At 30.0% G+C, this 17,828-nt stretch overlaps 1 protein-coding gene across 1 annotated transcript; it reads right to left on the bottom strand.

The window, feature by feature from the left end:
* Positions 1-356: 356 nt before the first annotated feature.
* On the bottom strand, positions 357-17,289 carry LOC134711497 (uncharacterized). The gene is made up of 19 exons (XM_063572125.1): positions 17,244-17,289; positions 16,103-16,246; positions 15,389-15,484; positions 14,661-14,861; positions 14,166-14,372; positions 13,047-13,184; positions 12,649-12,717; positions 12,151-12,264; positions 11,557-11,667; positions 10,766-10,888; positions 8,407-8,502; positions 7,891-8,004; positions 7,480-7,599; positions 5,147-5,269; positions 4,754-4,840; positions 3,089-3,202; positions 2,547-2,666; positions 1,531-1,653; positions 357-829 (listed from the first exon to the last, which is right to left on the bottom strand). The coding sequence occupies exons 1-19, from the start codon at positions 17,287-17,289 to the stop codon at positions 357-359; spliced, it is 2,619 nt and encodes an 872-aa protein (XP_063428195.1).
* Positions 17,290-17,828: the final 539 nt, after the last annotated feature.

The following is a 17,828-nucleotide window of genomic DNA, read 5'->3' as shown; positions in this document are numbered from 1 at the left end:
GAATTCTCTTTTCCAACATTTAATAGGTAAAGATGAATCACATACTTCAGTGTCCAACGAAGTACACATTACGAATCGGCTTGTGTTCATACTGAAGCAAAACCACGTACTCTTTCGAAATAAATCTTTCCTTAATCAAAGAATATTAATCCCAAGCAAACAAACAAATATGTTCCTAAAAAGGAAATCCCTTACCTTAAAACACAATTGAAATAGAACAATCTCTAGTTTATTATTTCTATAATTATTGAATCTTAATGAATTTTTGAAATTTATACATTTATACATTTACAAACTATTGTTTCCTTTTATTCAAATAAGCATTAAAATCGTATGTTACACTTACTCTATCCTTTCTATTTATAATCCCCGTAAGAATCATGGCTGACTGTCTTAATCACTGTTCCGGCTGGTGCATATACACCTCCTTTTGCAAAATGATGGGCCGATGCAATTGCGTGCTCATGTTTGTGATTTAATATTTCTTTATTAACCACATGTGTTTTGTGTTGGTGTTCACGCTCCAATAGATGACGCTTGTGTTGTACCTCTAGCGAGTGTAGATGTATTTTAGAATGTTTCTGTAGACGGTAGAGATGGCTATTTGCAATTTTCAAAAATCTTTTAATGTGACTATTGGCTTCAGATGTTATTCTGTTAACATGTGTGTTGGCCACGTGGTTTATATTTCTGGAATGGGTATGTGCTACAAGGTTTATCCTTCCTACGTGAGAATTGGCAATAGCGTGGATCTTATTCACATGGTGAGCTGCAATCTTTCGATGAAGGTAAAGACTTTTTCTCAGAAAACTATAATCATAATCTGGACCTTAAAATACAAAATATAATGGAAATTGAACTGCTAAGATAAGGGAATACTTTACAGTCGCATGGTTTCTGAATTGAACCGATCATATGTAACGAAATTGATTAAGCTGAAGTAAAATACACCTTATTGTAGCGTAGAAAATGAGACAATAATATATTTGGAACCAAATTTATCTATACATGAGAAATATGAACGAAACTGTCGTTGAAATCTATAAATTTGCAAACAAATAGACGAAATTACTTTTTTGAGGTACTGAATGAAACAGAAGCTGTTATGTATAGGGGGATGTTGAGGTCACACAAAGCACAACCTGTATCAAGTCAGGAGCCTCTGGCCTTTTCAGGTTTTTTTCCTTATTTATATGTGTCAGAGTGTCAACTGTGACGTCTATTTTCCCTGACATATTACACATTTTGATTTGGAGACTCTCTTCCTGGTGAGATACTTCATAGCTGTGTTGAAGACCTAGTGGTGACCTTGGACTGTTTCTGCTCTTTGTTCGGGTTGTTGTCTCTTTGACATATTCCTCATTTCCATTTTAAATTGTTTTATGAATCTATATTTGTGGTAAACTAAATTTAAGGATGAGCCGCATATTGACACTAAAATATAGAAATAACTATTTCTACTAAAGAACTATTGCGTATTTCATTTTGAAAAGGAATACTAGTAAATAAATAATAAAAAATATATTTTACCTGCTCTTATAAAAAGATGTGCATTGAAAAGTGTGCCAAAACATCTATCAATATTATGGTATGATCGGTAACAAGAATTCCATGCGCTATAAAAGCGTGCTTTGCTGCAACTCAGTTTGAAACCTGGTAAAACAAAAATGGTTTATATTTTGTTGCTTGCTTTTTTTTTTAAATTTGGTCTCATTATTCTTGTTAATAAAAAATATAGTCAAATCAAAATAACCAAATAATATGGTCAAAAGTCTTAACAGTTATGTTAGTTTTATTACTGTCTTACTTAGATTTCTATTTTTTCGTCAGTGTCGATTAAAATAGCACTAGTTTTCAAAATCGTCATTCAAATTCTCATCTTTGATTGAGAACATACTTAAACACATATTCAAATAACAAAAAGTCTGGAATGAAAAGTTTATTAGACCGTTGGTTTTCCCATTTGAATGGTTTTACACTAGTACTTTTGGGGCCCTTTATAGCTTGTTTTTCGGTGTGAGCCAAGGCTCCGCGCGTGTTGAAGGCCGTACTTTAACCTATAATGGTTTACTTTTTAAATTGTTATTTGGATGGAGAGTTGTCTCATTGGCACTCATACCACATCTTCCTATATCTATATACTAGATAATATATATCAGAATTTCGTGTATTATAATCTAGACGCAATCTAATAAACTATTGAGATGACACTGAGAACTTAAGATGATCATATGACACGATTTGAATATAACTATATATATAAATACATAGCGAGCTCTTTTTATTAGAATTGTCATACAACGCTATTACTGTATAATACATTCACAAAGATGCATTTCAAAATATTGAAAAGTAGAAATTTTCTTCAAGTCGTCTATGTTTTTTTATGGTCTATTACAATTCAAATTGTCTAAATTGCTTGGGTAACGGCCTTTCTTTTCAGCGATACACACCATTGAAATGCTTTAAAGTATCGTTATATCAACATTGTTAGTCATCGGATTATCTATCCATCGACCGATATACCATGCAGAAATTAACATTACCTGCTCCTTTATAAAGGAAGTTCCCGCCAATAATACTAAATCCATGATGTGTTTTATAATATCCATAGTCTCCTCGGTAACTAGCACCTATGTGAGCATGACTGTAATCACCATAGTAATCTAAAATTAAATATGAAGTACATATGAGTATAATTTTAATGAGCACATTTCTTTTCATCCCTTTCTATACACTCTCTGTTAAAGGTACTAGTCATAATTTTGACTATGAAGCTTCGGAATGTCAATCAGTGTGATACTTATTAAGATTTTTGCAACATAACTTAACAATTTAACCATTGAACATATATTGGTAGATATTAGTGCCTATATTCAATTTCGATAATTGAATCATCGTAATGAAATTTTCACAAATCAGTAATTTGACTATCTCGATATGATTAAACCGATAATTCATTGGTACAACTAAAAATCTATATTCATCCTTACGAAACCTTATCTGAATGCTTACTTTTCAAATCTTATTCAAACAATACGTAATATGTTGATTTTTATAAATCAATAGTCATATTTAAACATATTACCGAAGATGTGTCGCTTGAAGAGATTGCCAAAGCACACACTTCTGTCATGGTAATGATTGTAACAACTGTCCCACAATTTATAAAAACGCCTTCTTCCATATTTCAATTTGTAAGCTGTAAATTTAAAAGAATCTCACATAAAGCAATCATTTGGCGAGGATTTAAACTAACGAAGATATGGAGACATTTTGTTGTTTGAAATAAATAATATTAAACACGTCTAAACTGAACACCTTGAGAATATCATTATTTGTTCGTGTGTAAATCTAAATTTATGTGTGGTGAGATTAAATCGTCAATCAATATTAAGCAAGATTCATACTTGGATATACAGGTACACATTAAAAAATATTTGAAATGCTATGTTATCAATTAATTGAAAGTAATGAATGTATCTCCTTCATGCATATCACTTATTAAGTATAGTAGTCCTTTTGTGTTTAATCGACTGTCTTCAATTGTATACACATTTTTAATTTATCAAAAATTTAGCTTTGATCATCTCCGAAGATTAATAAATTGTCGAAATGGGCACCTGGTGCAATGAAACTGTTAATGTTAATAATTCTATGCTAAACATTTAAAATGTATTCAAATGTTAATTAGATAGTGCTACTTAGAAATTATTATAAATTTACCTTTTCCAAGATAAGTAAATCTTCTGTGACGTATCCTGAATCCGAGGTATTTATATCCATGAAAATGAGCATGTCCAAAGCCTTCATTTGAAAAGATAAAAATCAAAGTAGTCAATACATTATTTTATAAAAAAGCATACTTTATCTGATTTATTTAACTTCAATAAGTTAAAATCAAATGAATTACAAAAGCATAACTAACTTAGGTGAAATATGACTTTCTACAGTATATTTGTTTTACCACCAAAACATTTATTTATCTTCTGAACACAACAACTGAATAATAAGATTATCCATGCGATGACTTGTCTGATCTCAAATCCTAATTAAATACCATGTAATGTGCTGATTGCTAAAAAATTATAGTCATATCTAAATATATAAAAATGTTACCAAAAATGTGTCGTTTGTAAAGATTGTTAAAGCAAACACTTCTGTCTTGGTAAGTGTTGTAGCAATCGTCCCACAATCTGTAAAACCGCCTTCTTCCACATCTTAGTCTGTAAGCTGAAAAGTTTAAAGATTTGCACATTTAGGAAGCGTTCAAGTTATGCTTAAATTTCAAATATTTTGTTAACTACAGAACACAACGCAAGTAGCGAGTTTTTTAACAGTGTGCACCACATTTTTTATGCTATTTCGAATAGACAAAAAAATATTACAGTCATTTCTTATAATTTAATTCTAAATTCCATTTTAAACCGTAGAAAACCATGAAAACAACATTCATGACGTCACGGTCCAAGACTAAATTATGTCTATGGGCTCAGAAAAAAAACGTCAGCCAATCAGAAGACGCGTTACATCCAAAATTAAATAATTTTAAATTAAATTGCATAGTCGTTTTAACCAACAATAAGACCAACCATTCAAAAATCGAGACCACACAAAAATGATTGTGTCTACATCTATAGACATAACAAAAAAATTAAATTACAATATGTTAAACATAATTTAAAACAAAATACAGATTTCATTATAAAAACATTAGAGTTTGACATTACTGTTTTGAAACCATTTACTTCACCTTTTCCAAGATATGAAAATCTTCTGTGACGTATTCTGAATCCGAGGTATTTGTATCCATGATAGTTATGGTATCCATGGTGACCACCTAGATAGATAAAAATAAAACATTTTTAAATACTTTAATACACATACTGTTATGAAAGACTTATTCATAGAAAATTGTACTTTTATCAACTGTTTTTATTTATGTCAGTTATAACCAAAAAAATATATAAGAGCTCTTTTTTTCAATACGGTAATAATGTGCACAAATTTATGGCATTTGGAATATTTAAGGTAAAATCTGAATTCAAATAGATTGCGATTCTAGATACTGTAAAACTAACCTTAATAAAATAACCAGTGCTAAAACTGATTTTACAAAAAACCACAAAACACAATCTTTAATTACCTAGAGCAACAAAAAGATGGTCGTTCAACAATCGTCCGTAACATACATCTACACTATGGTAAGTGCCGTAACAAGATCTCCAAGCTTTGTAAAAACGTGTTCTACTACAACTGAGCTTGTAGGCTGAAAAGTTGTAAAATAACAAGATGAAATATGATGATTACCATTGATTTACATGTATGATAAAGATAGTTGTTTTGATCAAGGTACTAGTGGAAAACGATTGATTTATCAAACATTAAAAAAAATACAAACTACTACTATTAAGATATTTACTATCATGAATTGGTCTATAAAAAGGATTGATTTCTGTAAGGGTTGCTCTGCTCTTCTTGTGTAATTTTACAGAAAAACATAGATATATTTTGTATAAAACAGTTATTCTTACTATATAAACTATTTCAGGATTTGTGCCTGGGATTTGACAAAATTAACAAAGTAACACACCTGCTCCGTTGTATGAGAATCCTCCGTTAACAATACTGAATCCATGATGAGCCTTATAGTATCCAAAGTCGTTGATATAATCGCTACCATGGACAATGGAAGATGAACCATGATAGTAGCCTATAAAGTATTTTGAAGGGGAAAAAATAAATGAAAGAGTACATAGTTTTTTTCATTCTTGAAATAATTTTAAATGGATTCAATAAGTTAAAAAATAACAAATTTCGTCTAAAGATCTGCGTATTATATAATTGAATTTTGTTTGGCTGAAAACATAATTAGAAATGAAACGGCTTGCAATGATAGAGAGGTGTTATATACATGTAATGTAACAACTGTATGTGTGTATTCTTTATTTTATGTTTTTGAATGAAATTGAATATGTTATATCACAAACATGTATTTAACCAAAGAAGTTATGTTTATAGATTTTGTTGAAGCACAGACTTTTTCTGAAAGGAAAAACGTAATAGAAAAGCACATTTAACTCAGGTGAAATATGACTTTCTAGAGTTATCTTCTAAAAACAATAACTGAATAATAAGATTCTGAATCATGAACAGAAATGGTCAGTCACAATATGATAAACTCAGTTATCCGTACTATGACTTGTACAATCTCAAATCTTATTGAAATAACATGTAATGTGTTGATTCATATCAATGCTTTGAAATGTAAACAATAAACAAACATCTTACCAAAGATGTGTCGTTTATAGAGATTGTTAAAGCAAACACTTCTGTCGTGGTAAGTATTGTAGCAATCGTCCCACAAGCTGTAAAACCGCCTTGTTCCGAATTTAAGTCTGTAAGCTGGAAAATAAAACAATATACACCTAAAGCAAAACAAGTAATCAAGTTTATGTATATATATTACACTTGGAAATTTTGTTCACACACTTGTTTATTGTTGTTCAAACAAAAAGACACTCGCGTATGAATAACATAAAATTATTAGTCAGATTTTCAAGCGTAGAATTCATTTTCATAGTCGTACAAATGCCAAAAAAACACACTACTGTTTATACATTTATATATAACATAAAATGTAATAACAATCTATGTTCAAAATGATTTAAATAATTTATAAAATGAAACGAGTTTGCCATCATTAAATATTCTTAATTTACCTTTTCCAAGATATGAAAATCTTCTGTGACGTATCCTGAATCCGAGGTATTTGTATCCATGATAATTATGGTATCCATGGTGACCACCTAGATAGATAAAAATAAAACATCTTATACTTTAATTAACATACTTTTATGTAAAACTTATAAAGAGAAATTGTGCTGTAATTTATAAATGGTTTTCCTTTTTTTTAAATTTAGGGCAAAAGCTCTGTAACAATAAGCAAATTTTATCGCATCTAAATTTTTGAGTTAAAAGGTTGCATCTCAATGCAAAAATTACTTCGATTGAATATCAATTACTAAAAATAACTTCAGTTCAAATCGCCATATTAACTTACCTAGGGCAACAAAAAGATGATCGTTCAACAATCGTCCGTAACATACATCTACACTATGGTAAGTGCCGTAACAAGATCTCCAAGCTTTGTAAAAACGTGTTGTGCTACAACTGAGCTTGTAAGCTGAAAAGTTGTGAAAAGGCATTCGATGAAATGTGATATCTATCCATGTTACATGTATGATAAAGTTATCTATTTTGAGCGAAGTTCTAGTGGAAAAACGATTGATTTATCAAAAAAAAAATATATCATGCATTTGTCTATAAACATGATTGATTTCTCAAATACTTTGTTCTTCTTGTATCATTTTACAGAAAACAAAGATATATTTTGTATAAAACAATTATTCTTAATATATCAACTATTTCTGGACTTGTACTTGTGATTTAATAAAGTAATGAAAATTTGATATACACCTGCTCCGTTGTAGGAGAATCCCCCGTTAACAATACTGAATCCATGATGAGCCTTATAGTATCCAAAGTCGTCAACGTAATCACCACCATGAACTATTGAAGATGAACCATGGTAATAGCCTATAAAGTATTTTCAAAGATAAAAACATTTTAATGAAAGAATACATAGTTTAACATTTTTGAAATTGTTTGAAATGGATTCATTTAAGATAATGCAAACAAAAGTCGTCGAAAGATCTGCGTAATACATAATAAAAATACGATGATTAGTTTGGATGAAACAAATCATTCGAAATGAAACGGCTAACAATAATGAAGAGGTGTAATATGATGCAAGAACTGTATGAGTGTATTTTTAATCTTATGTGTCAAAATGAAGTTGAATATGTTATATCACATATATGTATTTACCAAAGAAATGTTGTTTATAGATTTTGTTGAAGCACAGACTTCTGCTGTGGTAATGGTTATAGCAGTCGTCCCACAAACCATAAAAACGTCTTGTGCTACATTTCAGTCTGTAAGCTGAAAAAAAGATACCATTTTAAATATTCATTTCGCAAATTTAATATACACTTTTACTGATGAAAGGTTCAATTTCCTAAATTGATATGAAAACCTAAAGCGTAGTACAAATGTAACATTTACCCGAAATTAACCTGTTTTTTTTTTTTAAATTGATGCTGCCAAATGATCATAACACATAACAAGGTAAAATTGCAGCTGTTAACAGGTGACAAGAAAAATAGTAGAGGTGCATCTTACTTTTGACATGTTACTATGCGTCACTTGTCGTTAAATTTTTTAATCCCTTATGTTTCTTTTAGTTGCAGGAGAGCAAGTCAATGTATTTCCGATTATTAAACACAATTGAAATAAATATGCAAACAAACAGAGGAAATTGTTTTTTTTCTATTTTCTCTTTACCTTTTCCATGATAGCTAAATCGTCTATGATGTAACTTGAATCCAAGATATTTGTATCCATGGTAATTGGTGTGTACAGAGTAATTGTCTCCATGGTCTTAATAAAAGAAAATAAGATATCTTTGCAAATCTTGTTTATATTTCATACAAAAACGAATTTTCTTTTTAAACAAATTGTGAAAAATCATTGTTTAATTTATCTAAAGTAAATCTAAATAAGGAAATTCACATTCTTAAAATAGCAATAGGCTTGAGTTTTATCCATGTATCCATGTCATTAAATTTAGTATTGATTTCGAAAATGTTGAAATTCAAGATATTGCAATTTTAAATCCGACGAAATACCACTCACAAAATTAGATTATTTACAGAAAAACTAGAATTACCTAGGGCAACAAAAAGATGGTCGTTCAACAATCGTCCGTAACATACATCTACACTATGGTAAGTGCCGTAACAAGATCTCCAAGCTTTGTAAAAACGTGTTGTGCTACAACTGAGCTTGTAAGCTGAAAAGTTGTGAAAAAAGTATGATGAAATGTGATATCTATCAAGCAAAATACTAAAAAATCAACCATAAGAAAATTATAAACTAATAAAATATAAACAAATACCAATCTGTCTATAAAAAATTATTGATTCCTCAAAGGTATATCTGGTTCTTCTTGAATCGCTATACACATGAAACTAATCTGTCCTTTTAACTCATAAGTAATGCTTTATTTATCCAACAATTTCGTGATTTGATAATGTATTAAAATATGATAAAAGAACGAAATTTACCTGCTCCGTTGTAGGAAAATCCCCCGTTCACAAGACTGAATCCGTGATGAGCCTTATAGTATCCAAAGTCGTCAACGTAGTCACCACCATGCACAATGGAAGATGCGCCATGGTAGTAGCCTATAAAGATTTAAAAAGAAAACATATTTCAAAAGGAAAGCATGTAAAGCTTTGTACTATTTTAGTGACTGAGAATTTCAAGGATTAATTAAATGATAATATACAACCGGTCTCAGAATATACATTTTATACATTCGTTTTATATGAACGATTTGGTTGAAATAATAGTTAAAAAATAAGACGGCTAGTAGGAATTATAATGAAATTATTATTTATTCATTGAATAAGTTTACTTTTATTTTTAAATATTTCAATAAAATAAACTGTGTCATTCCACTGATATTTATTTACCAAAGAAGTGTTGTTTATAGATTTTGTTGAAGCACAGACTTCTACTGTGGTAATGATTATAACAGTCGTCCCACAAACCATAAAAACGTCTTGTACTACATTTCAGTCTGTATGCTGAAAAGAGAAGTCATTGCAATAATAAAATATGCAACTTTTCTGCTGAAGATTGAAAGGCCATTTAGTTACATTTTTGTAAAGCGACAGGACAACCTATATTTTCGAAATCTTAAATTATACAGGTAAAAAGCACAAGAAACATTTGTAACACACAATCAGTTTGAATTTGACACAAAAAAAATATAGAACTACCCCTTGCTTCAGACATGATTTGTCGAATACGTTTATAGAATAGTTCAATCTTACAGTATTTAATCACTTTATTGGATTTAACCACTAACTAGAACGACGTGAATCGTATGCGAAAAAGGATGTGCTGTGATTTGTGTTAAACATATATTATTATTAGTTGATTCGTAAAAATAAAATATCTAGTGTTGTTCCTTTTTCTTTAGACTCTTCATACTCAGAGCTAATGGTACCAACTATTAATTCGTGTTGCATAATAACTGCAACAATATACTGTACCAAGTCAGGAATACGACAGCAATTTTCTATTCGTTTGATGTGTTTGAGCTTTTGACTTTTCCATTTGAAAGGGGAACTTCCCGATATGAATGATTGTCTTTTCAATTTTCAATCATTACACATCAAAATAAAACTGCTTATAAATGTTGGGAAAAAGTCATGTCATTTTTACCTTTTCCGTGATATGTAAATCTTCTATGATTTACCCTAAATCCAAGATATTTGTATCCATGGTAATTGGTGTGAACAGTATGAACATCTCCATGATCTTAAAAATATAATAAGTTTATTTGAAAGTTGATAACGAAATATACAAACATGACAAATATGAATTAAAGACATAATTTTTAACAATCATTTAACATAAATCTAAAAAACAATTTAGATTTTTAAAAATCCAAATGAAATACAGAAATATGCTTCTTAGTTTTACATGTTTGTGTTAATTGCCGTTCATGTCTCCAATTTTTAGAATCACTAAAACTTCCAAATATAGAAGTAATCATTTCATATTGCATATATGAATGCTGTTTTTAAGCTTAATGAACTGAAGAGAAATTTCGAAAATCAAACCAAATTACCTAGAGACACAAACAGATGGCTTTTGTACAATCGTCCAAAACATACATCTACACTGTGGTATGAGTCGTAGCAATCGTGCCATGATCTGTAGAAACGGTCCGTATTGCAGCTCAATTTGTAAGCTAAAAGAAGAAAACTGTCATTACTAATCTCTCCGAATTTCTTAAACATCAGAAGAAAAACATTTCAGAAGTTTTATACATTATTAGCTTCGCCTTGCCTGAACCGTATTTGCTTATGATAACTTTACTATGGACTCTTTTTGGGGTTACTGTCAGCTTTTAATGCATTTATTGGTTGAATAAACAGAGAGCACATGCGTCGCACAAAATAATGTTATGTCAGGGAGTTGAAACACTAATATTTAAATATCTTACAGATTCTACATAATTTCTAATTTTAAAGAATTTACGTTAATTTTTTACTGTTAAACTCATATATTTATATTTTAACCCCAAAGCAATTTTATTTTTTTATAGAAAGAACAACCATCAACGATTAAGTGTAAAATAGTTTGAACTATATTTTAATGCAGATACAATTTGGGTCAAGATCGTATTTGTGTTTAAGGGTTAAATGCTTTTTCTGTAACCTATTATGTTTTAAAGGGTTGGACGAATGACCTTTTCACACTAAAAAAGTGAGCACAATCAACGCTTTTTATAAGCCTATGAAATCAAAAAGAACATCCAAATGTTATAATTATATTTACACGTTAAACATATGACATCCATCACTTAATTTCATGGTAGTACTGTTAATATACAAATTCTAAAAAATCAGTCATTACCAATATCCCTGTAAGTGAATCCTCCATGAACTAATGGAAATCCGTGATGACTGTTGTAATAACCAAGGTAATCGATATCACCATGGGCATAGTCACTGTCTACATTGTAACCTTTAACAAATAAATTAGTATAAAGTATATACTATCAAATAATCCTTTTTCTTAAGACTTTTTATATATCTATAAAAACACAGCTGAAATTGACCAGGACAGATCTACATGATCATGTATTAGTTGTGTGGTTGTCCTCTTCGAATATGTCTTTGGTTATATAACTGAAATTTATATATATTTCAGGAAAAATACATTTGAGAGTAGTTTTAATGGTTGGATACTTACATTCGTGTATTTTTTGTAAATATGTCTCTCTATTATTGAAGACGATACGCTTTCTTCTTGGTGTGTTTTTACATTTTTGTATCGTTGGGTTGCTGTTCATTTAAGTATAACCCCATACTATCTTCATTTATTGATATGATTTTGTTATTGAAATGCTTTTGGCAAAAACTAAAACCACAACTGTTGCATTGGAATAACTTTACTGATCAATTTTATTTTCAAGTGCATAATTAAAGAAGTAAAAAATATATTTACCAAAAAGACCCTGTTTAAATAGTCTGTCAAAGCACAAACTGCCTTTGTGGTAATGTCCGTAACAATCATCCCATACTTTATAAAATCTGCTCTCACTACATTTCAGTGTGTAAGCTGAAAATTAAAAATAATATAGTTATTTCTATGTAATAAAAACAGATTCCTTAATCATAATAGTTATCACAAAGACACAAACTTCACATGGATAATAAACTATTGACATATGGTATGCCATTCTTAATTAATTTTAGATTTTAGAAGAGATGAATGTTAGTAACGAAACAAGCTTTTAATATTTCAGTCAAATCGTAAATCATATGCAAATAAATTTTTCCATGTGATGAATTATTGAAAGCCTCCAAGTATCCCCCAACTTAGTCTTTATTTTCGAAGCCAAAAGAGTAGCGATTTAAAAGGGTTGCAACTTAATACGCTTTTCTTGTACCTTTGATAACTATTTCAACAGAGATTTTGTTGATAAATATTTTACAATTTTACCTTTTCCGTGATATGAGAATCCTCCATGAACTATTTTGAATCCAAGCTGATCATATCCATGGTAGCCTACTTTGAAACAAAACAAATGAAATATATGTATTTCATGAAAAAACAAAATTTACAATTATATGCGTTTTGCATCAATAAACCTTTGTCGCCTTTTTAAAAGTCCCTTTTACTGAAATTGGCGTTAAACATTTACAACAGTCATTCATAAATAGCTTATTGTTATGAGTGTTTACAATATTTGGTTTATTTAAACGGTTAATGAGCAAAATAATTTTGGTATATGATATCACATTTAAAAATTTTTTTTAATACACAATAATTATAGATATGTGATCATTTGAATAAAGTAATAGTTTTATATTTTGAAAAGAACAAACAGAAATGATTACCTATTGAGGTAGAGGAATATGAAACAAACAGATGTTTCTGTTGTAGATATCCGAAGCACCGACCCACACTGTGATATTGGTTGTAACATTTATTCCACACACTGTAAAAACGAGTTGTACTGCAGCTCAACTTGTACGCTGAAACATAAGTAAATACACTAGGTTCTTTTTCTTATGTAGTGTTATTATACCACTGTTCAAGGGTTGGAGAGCAATTATCATTTAAAAAATCACCACTACATATTTTATTTGCAGGTCTCAAGACAATTGATCGTTGTTTAACATTAAATTTTTATATCATTTATTGTTTGAAACACAAAACAAAAACTTGGTTTCTCGTTTTTTTTAAAAGTTAGTAATATCGGACCGTTAGTTTAATGCAACGCAGATAGGGTTTCTCGTGTTTGAAGACATCGTTATTCGCCAGCATTGATCGTTGGTGAATATATAGTTTTCTCATAGGCAATCCCTTCTCTATATTTTTATATTCATAGCTTTATTATTGATAATTATTAAATAAATGAGAAATAAATTTCGCAGGATATATTTAAAGCATGTTTTGCCTCTTTGAATATCTAATTCTGATGGATAGTGAACACAGGTCTAATTTATTCTTTTCCTTCTATTTGTTTAATTTGCACACAGAAAATACATAAAGATCAACACAGTAGTACGATATTAATAGAATGAATGATCTGAAGACAACGCATTTACATGTTTGGGAATCAAATGTATTACTATATATAAAGTTTGTTAGTTGACGTTATTTCAGTTTCAGTTATTTCCCTTTGTCGTCATTTTTGGCGGAGAAAATGTTTGACTTTATTATTAGAATAACAAAAGTGAGACTTGTGGTACAGAAAGTCAAAATAATTCAGAGATCATAAGGACTGTAGAAATGAACTAATCAAGGCTTAATGAAAATAAAATTGTTCCGAAAACAGGTTTTATAAAGTACAGCGGTCAATATAACAAGGGTTGGGTTGATTGGTAAGGGAATTTATTCATAAATACATCTTACATGGCGACAAAGGAGAAATAACAATTTCTGAATTTGCATCAATCGAATGCTATCACATTAAACAATTTTCTATCATAACATTTTATCTATATTATTACCATGTCCATGGTAGCTGAAACGACCATGTACTATTTTAAAGCCATGGTAACCAGTAGAACGTCCTACATAACCAGTTAAAGGATGGGGTGCTCCGATCAAACCTTGCTTTTGTAGTTTTGGCACACAAATGCTTGCATGATGGAATGAATTATAACAAGATGTCATTGTCCATATAAACTGCAGTGATCTTACATGGTAATGGTAAACTGAAAATTAAACATTAACATTAATGGAAATAGAATTACAAGATATGCTACCAATATTTGTATTAAACAATCCAAGGATAAAAAAAAATCGGTTAATGTAAAGGCAGATTCAAGGTACAATAATTATTGATGCACTTTCAGATGATGAAATTACAAGATTATAAATTAAATTTGTCAAATTGTAAAATGAAATATCAGGATGAGGACGACATCTTATTGCAAACACTCAATTCATAAAAACTCCGATACGTATTACATGAATGTTAAAATAATTGTTTTGTTACTGACCGGTTTTATGGTAAATAATGCCTCTTCTCACAAATTTAACCCCGAGTCCATAGCTACGACCATATCTCTGGTAGTGGTGTTGATTTCCAATCAGCCCATCCTTGATAAGACCTGGGAAACAATCTCCTATCCTTCCATATTCATTAAAACATGAACTGAATGCATTATATAACTTCAGAGGTTCACATTTACGTGCAAAATCTGTGGAAATATTGATTGCAATTAGATTGTTGTGAAAATATAGAGATCTTTGTTTTCTTTAGTTTTATAGTCTTGTCTTTTCTAGTTCACATGTTATTCGTATATATCTATTTGTTGGGTGTTTGTGTATTATGTTTTGCGTATAAATTAGATTCCTTGTTCTCTTGTTTATTTATCTACATCTCTTAGTGTGTGATAGAAAAATCAATAATAACATTTTGAATCGGATAACCATATGGGAATTTAATAAATGCATTTCTCGTCAGTAGGCTTCGATTTCAAATATAGGGAATAAAAATGGGTAAAAAGTTATAGAAAGTAATCCAAAACATGACACAAAAAGGACAAAACCAAAAATAAAGTGAGAATTCTTCATTACTTCCCGGCATGGTTTTATAGTAAATTAAATCTAGTTCCATATAAAGCAAAATTTTAATTAGCGTTATATTGAATATTGCATCCACGGTAATGTTAGTTCCATTATTCATATTCTGGTAGCATTATTTAAATACTATATATCTACTTACAGTAGTTTTTGTATCGGAGGCCATTTCCTATCAAATCGATACCGAATTGATGAAAGCGCCTATAGAGACGTCCAACCACTATTTTATGAAAATGTCCTGCAAGAATATAAAGAAATATATATAATAAAATTAAATAAACTAAATAGAAATGTGTTGTCCAACACATAAGTCTTACATTTAAAGAAAGTATTAATTGAATCCCGAATGAAATAAGCATATTAATATGCAAGTATTGATTAATTGATTTATTAATCTGAATTATATTGGTTAAATCAAACAAATATTACACTCCTTACTTAAAGTTTGAAGAACTATTGTAGTGAAACTCTTAAGAAAAAGTTTGATGAATCTTGATTTTCTACATTTTCAAAACATCACCTTAAATTCGATATTAATCAAATCAAAGATATTTGTCAACGACTCTGCTAAAGAAGGAATTTCGTTATCTGGGCGTTAATGTATTCTTATATCTACGGATTAATGTTTTTAATGGCTCAAATATACTTATGTCATATTGGCAATCATACCACATCTTCTTTTTTATATTATATGCAAAAATTATATATTTTTATCGGTGACATTAACATCCATATACAGCTACTAGTATCTCATTTATGGTCAAATGTGTAACGCTGTATAAATAGGGGATCGTTAAAGGATAACTTCTCCGAACATTTTCAGACATTTATTAGAAATTAAGGTTAACATATGTACCGGAGTGGTAAATATGATCTGCAGCGTGATCGTTGCCATATCCAGTTAACAGATCCTTATAACTAGTAAGATGGTTCTTGTATAAACCGGTATGTCCAACATAGCCTCCATGACGATAAGAGCCATAACCTTCAGTGATAGTTGCTGTAATGAAATATGTCGACAATGTTATTATTTATGATACACAGCTGATACAATTGGCAGTACAAATTGCGGATTGTATGAACAGACGAAAACGTGTTCACTCCCATCCAGAACAGAGAACAAAGAATGAAAAAATAAATATTTGTATTATACCAGATGAAGACACGACGAGACCCTGCAACCATATTCATTTTTCGTCTTGATAGAATTTACAATTTTATGTTTTGAATGACAGGTCCACATTATGAAATACTAAAAAAAGGATTATTTTCTCAACTAAGGGTTCATATCTGGTGTTTCATATGTAAATGCAAACCAAAGCAATTTTTTCCTATCAGTTTTCTTAAATCATTAGATAAATCTGCACTTTTTCGTAGATTTATCGTTTAAGTTACTGTTTCATAAACAAAAACTGCTCAAATAGTTAGATACAGAACAACTGACGTATTTCCCATATATTGGTAAAATCTCCTGCGATAAAACAATTACGAATACATTTGTATGTTTCTTTTTAAAGAGTTATCTTTTTTTGTCAAAAAAGCAGGTTTCCAAGGCTTAGTAAAATATCACGCTATGGAAAACTATTTTGCAGTTAAACCTATGTTATGAAAAGTTGAATTATAAAAAAAAGTACATGTTAAAATACAGACTGAGAAATGTCTAAGAAAAAGAAAATATAACATGAGTATGCATAGCAGTAAATAAAGGCAACAGTAGTATACCGCTGTTCAAAACTCATAAATCCATGGACAAAAAACAAAATCGGGGCAACAAACCAAAACCGAGCGAAACGCATTAAATATAAGAGGAGAACAACGACACAACACCGAAACGCAACACACACAGAAACTGACCAATCATCAGACAAAACACCACGAGAATAACAAATATAATATGAAAACCAAATACATGAATTTGGGATAGACAAGTACCGTGCCACGTCTTATCTCAATATCTCAAAAATAAGAGAAAACACAAAGTAAGCCAGTAGACTTACCTGTCACACAGACAACCAATAAGAGAGTGAACACTCCTCGAGTCATGTCGATGGTTATGTTGCTGTATCATTATCTAGCTTCTTTATATAGTATTATTTACTACCATGTGTTACATAAAAAGTATCCTGACTTTTGCACATAATCATGTAAAGTGTCTTAGAGGTTATTCCATGCGCAGTATTATCATTTTCATTTCCTCATCAAAGACTTATATTGTTTCCATTTCATTTGAGCTAGATGATCTTTTTCGTATAGCCTTTCTGTTTTTCATCGTTTATTTACAGTTCGTTAAGTTGAAAGGACATATAAAAGTAGCAAGGTCATACTCAAAATTTGTTAGTTTTGCACATTACATACAATTAATTTTACTGTGTAAACGTTTCAGGTTAATCTTTGATGCTGACCTATGCAGCTGAAATTCCTTCGAATAACTTCGCAGAAAACTAAAATAAAAATCGTTAATTGTATGTTTATATACCTTAAATCGACTTATATATTGTCGCTGACAAATCTAATATTGATTTCAATGTACAAGAGTGCAGATGACAAGGAGAAAAAAACAGTACTCATTCAACTCGTTCATA

Source organism: Mytilus trossulus, chromosome 3, assembly GCF_036588685.1.
Source record: "Mytilus trossulus isolate FHL-02 chromosome 3, PNRI_Mtr1.1.1.hap1, whole genome shotgun sequence".
In the NCBI taxonomy this organism is placed as follows: Eukaryota; Metazoa; Mollusca; class Bivalvia; order Mytilida; family Mytilidae; genus Mytilus; species Mytilus trossulus.
This window is presented reverse-complemented; position numbering and strand designations above follow the sequence as displayed.